We start from the raw sequence: 9,657 nt of genomic DNA, 5'->3' as shown, positions 1-9,657 counted from the left end.
ATACAAACCACCCAACCGGTCCCACATACAACTGCATCCTGCCCTAATGTAACCCATCTCCTTTACCTAGACTAGTAGTTACCACATCATTGACTCATACACACATACCACCTATATCAAGAGTAGATAATAGGGAACGATTTCGCACGATGCTAGGCGAATGTACTGTGTACGATTTGAGCTCAAGTTGGATGAGTTACGCGTAGTAAATCGTAGGTATTCTAAGGCTAGTAAATGACGAATTTCCCTTGTTTATTGAAGTCACACTCCTTCCCTATTATCTACTCCTGATACAGTGATATACACGTATGTCATATTGACTTTGTTTACGATTATTAAGTTTTGAGTGCGAAGTGCGGATGGTCAATTACAGTGGAAGAAATATGACTGAATTACATTCATATCATAACAAAGGTGTTTGTGTGTGTGTGTGTGAGTGCGTGCGTGCGTGCGTGTGTATATAATATATATATTTATATATTTTATATAAAGTTTGTGTTTCTTGTTCTCTAAAATACAGAATATATCACGCGGATCAAATAATCATTCGTTAAGTCGAACACCGAGTGGCTTCAAGGGTCGGTCCTTCCTGACTGCCCCGTCGCCCACTGTCAACACGAGGGAGGCTCTAGGCGTTGTTAGAGGCATGTTCAACACTTCTCTCGGGAAGGATTACAGTATGGATGACTTGGACATGTCTACTAAAGCGGATGATGATCAGCAATGGGAGGCACAGTTCATGAAGAAAGGTGTGTACACATCCCCAATAAGAAACTGCTTTTTCGCATCTGTACCTCTGTAAAGTGCATCCGTAGTAAAAATTATGTATGAATAGGCAGGGGTAATTGTAACGATAAAATTACAGACGTGTCCACATTGAGTTGCTGACGAAAATATTGCTGTGTGTTGTAAAATGTGCTGAATATGTAACGTGTGCGTATTTTGGTACTGAGTCGGTACTCTAGTGATACGATAGCCTATCATTCTCTGCAAGCTAGGGTTTCAGTTTAACTTCCATGTTCAGCTCGGCATCATGAATTAATAATACAGGAGACTACTGTTTACCATAAATGTGTTTAACTTGATTTTTAAGATGGCTGCTTCTAGTATTCTTTGATACCCTTTGCAGATACTACTGGTGAAGCCAATCAGCTCCAGCAAGCACTTGTGCTTCCTGGCAGTGCACCATTCACTATCTTCAATGATGACCAGAATGGCAATGATGACCAAGAGAACAGGTGTGCTTTACTAGCATTCCTGTTATTAACTATAATAACTACGTTATGTTCGCATGCTGATAAAAATGATGAAATTGTTTAGGCTGTGAAGTATGTGCTTAAATTGTTTAGACGTGTGTGTATATTAAGCACTGCGCAAACACCTATTGGTCGTAACAATTACTGTTTCCCATGTCTTAGGGAGGATAGAATCTGCATCATTTCATTTGGTGTATAAGGTTGTAAACTAAAATGTCTTTTTCAGGCCACCATCGGATTATAAACAACAGAAGTCCACTCGACCCTTGGCTGGTATTTTGCAGCCATCACTGAACATTTCCTTTCTTCCCATAGAGGAACAGGTACTATTTATAGCTCCATTGTTTAGATCAATGTCTTTGACTTTGGTTGTGCTTAAAAAAAATATTGCGATTTAGATATAAATAATTCCATTTCTAATATCAGTTTGCAAAATCTGCATGTATAATATATGTATAGTATAAGTAATATTATCTTCTATGTTTATGTGATATACCTAACTTAATCATTTAAATCTCAAGGAGGAAGAAGATGTTGAGATGGAGGGCGTGGAAGCACTGCCAGCTGACGACGATGGTAATATTGACCAGACTTTCGACCCAAAGTTCTCATCCACCAAGCGTTTCAGCATTCATCCTGACCAGCTTGCCATTAGTGGGCTCACGCTGAGTCACACTGTAGCATCTGGTAATATATTAAATGTGTTCTGCTAGGTTAGTTGCATGTTAATATATGCCTGTATGATTTTCATTGCATGATATCAGCTTAGTTATACGTAATGCTTTATGGAATCTTAAAGGAATTCTTTCTCAAATACTTGCAAATTCTAAAATATTTACTTAAATATATTCTCGCCTACTACGTACTACGTACTAAGTCGGTATGCTACGTATTGCACCAATTGAAAAATTACCAAAGATTTTGTGGATCTTGATTTTTAAATGGTGCCAATGACACAAGTGCATCTAATTCTAACGTGCATTGGTCTGTACTAGTAGACCCTTCTTTATTATTTTAATAAAGTTACTATTAACAAAGTGTGGAGACTACGAACTAGGTGTCAGTGTATAAGCTTTTCACATGACGTCAACAAGGGACTAAACTGCTGAAGTTAACTCGAAATTTCAATAATTGCATATATTGGTGAAAGTAACATTGTATTAGTGTTCTACTGCTAAGACATGTTTTAAAAGCTGTAGATGCTTGTGAAAATAATACTTGGAAGTATCAGAACAGTCACGAAAATAATCTAAATACTGACTACGATAATCGTTTTTGACCCAGAATATTTGTAGGTCGTTTGCATTTGTGCTGGGGACAGTTTATCCCTAGTGCATTTTTTTTCTTAATGGTAGGTACTTGAGTAATCTGTTGCCTAGTTATGTGTGAAACAATTTCTTTGTAGAGCCAGCTGAGGATGAATATATGCCTCCACCAAGGGCACCACTGGCGCAAGAACAGCAAGTACGTCCCGATCATAGGCCTGCAATGCGCATCAGTGTCGAGAACAAATCCGCTAGAGACTCTACATGTTCCTCATATGCAGAGAGCATGGTCCATCAAGGACCCACTGATCTGAGGTAAATGTGAATGGTTCCAAGTTATATTTTACAAGCCTGTTGAGGTAATTACCTGTGGTGTGTGACTGCATGTTGTGTGGGATTGGTGACAACCACATAGCTTTAATTTTATGTTGAAGTTAACACGAGTAACTGACTTGTCTTCTCTCATCAATTTCTCTCATTCACGTGTGCGCGCAAATGCATTTCTGGGCCTTCAGTCTTCTATCTAACAGTGATTTCTCTTCGTGTTTCAGCCCAATCATAGAGACGAGCATGGAGAATGCAAAGTCATCGAGTAGTAGCAGTGGCTGCAGTGATGTGGGCTACGGAGGCTTTAGCCGTCTCCGGCATCTTGCACGAGGAAGCACCATTGACTATCACCACTCGTATTCCCACCAGTCTGCAGCCACTCCCGGCAGTAATGCCCAGCCACAAGCCCGCACTGATAGTCACCCCAACACTACCACCACTCCCTACTGTGATGCCCCACAGCAGGCCAACTATAGTCATCAGAATACTACAACGACCCCTTACGGCATTGCCTGGAAGCAGGTGCATCCTAGCTCATCCTGTACAGTAGCTGGCAGTAAGAGTAGTGCTGCAATATCCTACCCCACGAGACAGTCACGCATTCCACGAAAGGTTGAGGCACACGACTCGGGCGCTGCCACGTGTCAGCAGCCTATGGCTGACGATGCGGACACGGCAAGGCCGACATGTCCTGTAGTGGCTGGGGCTAGTGACTCGACGAGCAGCTCTGAGAAGCAGTGTTCCCCAAGGTGAGTAAAAAATAACTTGTCATGTATATTACACACGCTTGTTTGGTGTGATGTTGAATGGTGCATGACTTTGTTTTTAGCTCATCTGACATAATCAGATGCAGCTTGTAGAATCGCATGAGCGTGCGTGCGTGCGTGCGTGCCATCAACAGTTGGCACAAATCTAAACGGCTCGACGTACGGTCACGATATTTGGACGTGGGGGGTAATCCGAAAACGAGTTGGGATGTCGAAGCTGGGGGTCAAGGTCAAGAGTGTAAAAGAAGGGGGAACATTCCCTCCTTAACTTAAAGGCATAATAGGCCCATCGATTATGCAATTTTAACGAATGCTAGAGTAACTGGCACCTTGTGTAGTTAATAAGTACATTACCTTATAGCCAAACGCGTATTAGTTTGTCCAATATCCAAGGCTCGACACTAGCGGTGGCCCGGTGCCCGGGGCCCCAAAACCTGATGTCGGGCCACCAAAAATTTCCAAAAGTTTAAAATTTGGTGGCCCGGAACGGGCCACTAAAAATTTCAAAGTGACTATGTGATAAAAATAATGTTTCTTACGTGCTAATCTCATTCAAAAGAGAGTGAGCAATTCTCGAGCGAGGGCACCGTACGCACGTGCAGCATTCTACCGTGGGCATACACGGCGAACGGTTTATCCGTCTATTGCGGCTGCAACAAGCCACGTTATTGTATTAGACTGGTATCCGGCCTCACGCTCTGCTAGACAATGTACACGCTCTGGACGAACAGTTCGGCCGCGAACCAGTCTAGCCAGAGGGTCAAAATCTGAGGCGGCGCAGGCCATAGCATATTTGCAAGCGCCACCATACATGTGATTACATTGTATCAAGCGAACCAGACAATGCGGCGGTTCTGGTGAAAATTTGATGCGCGTGGAATGGATAATTCTAATGTATGCCTCAATCATCAATGTCAGTGTGTGGGGTTTGTTTAAAGACTTGTGCAAGTGCATCAGACGGCCCAATTTTTAAATAATATACAATACGAGATTGGAAACAAAGAATTTATAATGTTTTTCTTTGTTTTTTTTCGGGCCAACCAGATTTTTTTCGGCCACCAAAAATTGAAAATCAATGATTTTGGTGGCCGCGTGGGCCACTGGAAAAAAAGTTAGTGTCGAGCCTTGCAATATCACTGCTGGTTACTAAAGAAATGTCTAATTGAAATCCGCAGTCCACGAAATCAGTTGACTGACTTGTTACCAGTTTCGAAACCGCATACTTCGAAACGGGTGTGAATACAGATTTATAGTCCACCGGACATTTCGCACAGACCACTGCAAAAACGCACGCACGCATGCATTTTCGCTCGCCGTACGCAATGCTAGCGATAGTAGAGTACCGTAACTGTATACGTAACCTAGCTCTGTTTGTAATGAACGTGGAATCCACGTACGAATCACGAGACGCTCGTGATAATGAAGCAGGCTGTGTTGGGGGCCAACGCTATGGAGGATCGCGGACTAACCACGGCCCCAGACTAAACATGGAAAAGCAGACGCCACTACGCGTATTTACGTATATTGGTCAAACGAATACACCTGTGTCTGAAATTGAAGACATGTGGGTACCCGTTCATTAGCACCCACGGTTATTTACTTGTGCCTCAAATACCGAGAATTACACCCAGAGATACATATCTACTAGCTCATTAGTTCGTATATAAGCATCCCGGGACAAACAATTCCCTGCTAACACCCGTAGCAAAACATGTGACGTTGCCTAACCGAATTCGAGGCTATTTGCTGCTTGGCAACCAATTTAGCGTTGGCGCCAGATTACCAGATTTACGAATTTCAATTAGAGCATTTCTTAGTAATTAGCACTGATATTGGACAAACTAATACGCGTTTGACTATAAGGTAATGTACTTATTAGACTACAGAAGGTGCCAGTTACTGTAGCATTCGTCAACTTGTTGTATAATCAATGGGCCTATTATGCCTTAAGTATAGGGAGGAAATGCAGAAAGTTGCGCAGGCAGAATCTAAATGGCTCGACCTAGGCTCGTGATAGTCGTGTATAGCATCAGCTGGTAGGAAAAGCCATCACTGTGCCGATCCGAAATTGGAGGTCACAGGTCAACAAGTCACTGGTGGCACAGGGCAGAATTTTACGACATTTTCTGAGTACATGGTCCTGACGGAGCGATGTGAAAAACTTTTTTGTTTTAGCGGTGACCTACGCCATTTTTATGGCTTTATTGAAAGTACAATAAAATGTACTTTCCGCTGACATGCAAGAGATAAGTGTCGGATAACCTTTTGACCTCAAGATTGAGGAGGGTTAAACGATGGATTTGTTGACTGTTAACAAAGGATTGAACTGCTTTTCCTATTGTGGATGTGAGGCTACAGTTGACAGTTCAATTGCAAAGGCAACAGTTTGTTGAACAAGGTTTACACTCCTTAAATCATATTATTTTCTAAAGCCAGTCTGTATTAGCACCCTTAAGTAGCACCCTGTATTAGCACACTGTAATGAACCGTGCTGAATGCTGCGGCGTGGTGAGTGAGGCAAAAACATGGGGGCAGCCATTACGCATGCATGGGGTGAACTGGCACTATCAGCTTTCAGATTTGAAAGTACAGGAGGACTAACTAATGACTGCTCCCCTAAGGACACCATAGGGGGTCTTTTACAGCTCCGATAATCACACCCTTAAGAGGCTGACGGAGAGCTCCACTAAAAAAACACACCTTAAGAGCAGGATGGAGAGCTCACTAAAAATCACACCTTTAAAAGGGATGATGGAGAGCTCCTTGAGGGCTCTCCATGCATCCTCGTGGGTGTGAATGATGGAACCATGACCAATCCTCAGTCTAGAGTGAAATCCAAAACGAAAATTGGGATGTCATGTCAATCTACTGATTATCATTAATCTGCACCTTCATTCATTCAATGGCTTCGTCAGGATTAACATTCTTTTCATCCAACAACCCAACAACTAGCACGACAGTTAATAAAAGAGTTGATCGGATGTAAAAATAAACTTGTTTTATTTATTCTGATTTCCATCCTTAGAGATTCTAATCCATGTACGCTGCATATTTCAGCACAAATATCATCACAATCCATCAACAAACTAGCCAAATTACTTGTACGTAGTAGCCACGTATGTAGCCCTCCAGCCCTACGACTGTTTCACGTCTCTCCACATATAGTTGAAAACGAGCAGGTAACTTGTGGCTACCAGTATAGGTACCTGTATTTGGATGCTGTGTTTAGTTGTATTTATATATATATAAACTAGAGGTAGTAACCAGACCTTACCTCTGCCATACGTTCAGTCACTTAAACACCACAAATTTTTGTGTGGTTGCTCTAACCTTTTTGTACCCCCCTACATTGAGAACCGCTATGGAGGCGGCTATTTCAACATAATAGACATACTTTTGGTGCGCGATTTCAACCACTTTTATGAGGCGCGATGATGCGCGCACCATGGCAACAATTTCGGGTGCGGCGGTGGAGCGCGAGCACGATCGCGCCCTTAAAAATGAAAGCCTGCACTATTCTAATCATAATTATTGCCTGTCACACCTGCAATCCGATGTGTTAACTCACAGCTGAGCAAAATTCCTCAGCCTGCCTGAATATACTTGGATTTCAGCAACTCAATGGAGTGAGGTTATCACGCACGAAAGGGTGATGCCATCTTTGATTATTGATGACACTTGCACGCCCAATCTCGCGGGCAACTGCTTTTGCTATTAGAGCCCGCGTCCACCCGCCCCCTCCCCCACTCTCCCCCCACCACCACCACTACGCTCGGCCGCTCGACGCATATCCATGATAACATGGTTAATATAGCGAAGTCATTAAGTTACACAGGCTGTATATCTTTTACTGTACTACCGGTATAGCAAAGCTAGCACAAGTTCCCATCTCGCTTAACACTACGTGGCGAGAGGGCCGCCGTGGCGAGCGACGCCGCCGTGTAACTAGTCGGAGAGCCCTGGTCGGTTTAAGCAAAGCCTAGCTATCATAGATTTTAGATCTGTATTATTAGTAGTCCCAATAGATATATGCTCTGACGCGGAACGCGGTGGCGGAAGGGCGCAATTGATGTCGGTTGCCAGTGAGTTTATCAGAAGAATACCCGGCTACAGTACACGTCCAGTCAGTGAGCGCTGTTGCTCTGCGCATTCTGTGTTGATATGAATTGAGGAAGTGTAATCATTCCATTTTTATAGCTGCACAACAAGTGGTTTATTGACTGTTAGAACAGAGAAAGGTAAAAGACGCATGGCTGTCAAAAAGTGTACTGTTGTCAAAAGCTAGAACAACTAACATCTAAGTCGTTCAGAAGTTATTAACCTTTTTCATATAAAAATTCATATTTCGTATTATGCTGCCAAATTCATTTTGGTTTCTCTAATTTCATATTGCACTTCTTAATATTGTTTTTCAACATCCTAACTAAAAATTAAATGGTCTTAGTTTAAACAGTGTGTCATCTGACAATAGTAATAGTTTAGCAAACAAATGTGTACCATATGTTCTAATGCCAGTGATTGGCTGAGTATGCTGATGGCGCCAGCGTCCATCGCGAAAACACCCGACACAGAAGCCTCTGTTACACCTATGATTTAGTATCTGTTGATTCAAATTGTCAACAAGTGCTGATAATGCAGAAATGTTCGATTCTTATTAGTAATTCTTTATTAGTAACTAGGAGTGAAATTGGACAAATTAATACGAATTGGAGGTACGGTTAGATATTAATAAATTACATGAGGTGTCAGTATTCTAGCACATTCATTACAGTGGATTATAGTATAGCTGTATTTTCCCTTTAATAATAACCATATTTGTACCACACAGGAATTCCCCTTCAGCAACTGCCGTCACTTCCGTGGATGTCGACCACCATTTTCTCCAGAGGTGATTTGAGCGCTTGTTGGCTGGGCTGATGAAGCCTGTTCCTCTTATGAAAAACTACCTCATTGTGGATAAGCCCATGTGCTCTGTTAAAGCACACGCAGTCCTGGACATGGGTAAGAAACTAAATTGTATTACTGTACATCACCTATACAAGGAAACGAGAATTCACTTGCATGGATATTGCAAGTAATGTGGTTTTAATTTTTACTTTTAGGTACAGAATACCATATCATTCAGTGGTTTAGGTGTAGTGTGCTTATGCCAAAATCTATGAAGCCGAAATCCAGAATGAGGACACAAGCAAAGTGATTCTTAAGGTAATCTTCATAAAATGTATAAAATATGGGTCTATTGTTTATGTGGTATATAACGTGTGGAACGTTGCTATTATATAGTGGAACGTTTCCAACCATGATCTAGTCATACAGATTTTATCAAGAGCTAATAATACCTAGAGTCAAGAGTGTACAACGGAAAACGGGAAAAAGTGCTATTTCACGACTACATTATTCTACTTTGGCCTGCGAGTCTAGAATAATTTCATGTATTGCATTAAGACAGAATTCTTTGCTCTCTAAAACAAGGACCAACCGCTTGTCAATACGATACTCCTAGCGGGAGATATCGGCTCCTAAACTCTCCCTCCCACATGCGACGCCGCCTCGAATCCACTTCTGCCAAGCATCCTAACAACGGCGCTAAGCGTTGCTTCGTGGAAGTGTCGGTTTTCCGCGATAAATTTATGAATGGACGGTGCTTCGTTATCATAGGTGACATCGGGGCATCGCCTATGCCCTTATCTTCCATTATCTTTCCTAGCACGGCTAACGCCGTCATGATGGAGCAGGCCGGCTCCATCAAGTTTTTAACAACGCAGCTCAGTTACTAAGTGTAGTAACAGTACCCAATTTGGGCCATATGACATCAATTATCAGCGCTCCAAGTGGTGACGGAAACCGATAGCCAAAATGCTTACCCGCGTGTAGGATGTGGCAGAAGTGGATTCGAGGCAGCGTTTGGCATGTGGGGGGGAGTTTAGGAGCCATATACTCCGCCTTAGGAGTATCGTATTGACAAGCGGTTGGTCTTGTTTTAGAGAGGCAAAGAATTCTGCTTAATGCATATACCATGAACTTGATATCTAAGACACGTCG

At 42.4% G+C, this 9,657-nt stretch overlaps 1 protein-coding gene across 1 annotated transcript in view; it reads left to right on the top strand.

Moving 5' to 3' along the window:
- LOC106808510 overlaps nucleotides 1-9,657 on the top strand; it is a gene marked incomplete in the record, with an annotated part of 32,256 nt that overhangs the window by 11,399 nt on the left and 11,200 nt on the right. The window contains 6 exon segments of the mRNA XM_014811264.1: nucleotides 521-749; nucleotides 1,130-1,238; nucleotides 1,483-1,579; nucleotides 1,778-1,943; nucleotides 2,662-2,836; nucleotides 3,073-3,597. Coding sequence (XP_014666750.1) covers nucleotides 521-749; nucleotides 1,130-1,238; nucleotides 1,483-1,579; nucleotides 1,778-1,943; nucleotides 2,662-2,836; nucleotides 3,073-3,597 — 1,301 coding nt within the window.

Source organism: Priapulus caudatus, unplaced genomic scaffold (genome assembly GCF_000485595.1).
Source record: "Priapulus caudatus unplaced genomic scaffold, Priapulus_caudatus-5.0.1 Scaffold283, whole genome shotgun sequence".
Taxonomy (NCBI): Eukaryota; Metazoa; Priapulida; class Priapulimorpha; order Priapulimorphida; family Priapulidae; genus Priapulus; species Priapulus caudatus.
This window is presented reverse-complemented; position numbering and strand designations above follow the sequence as displayed.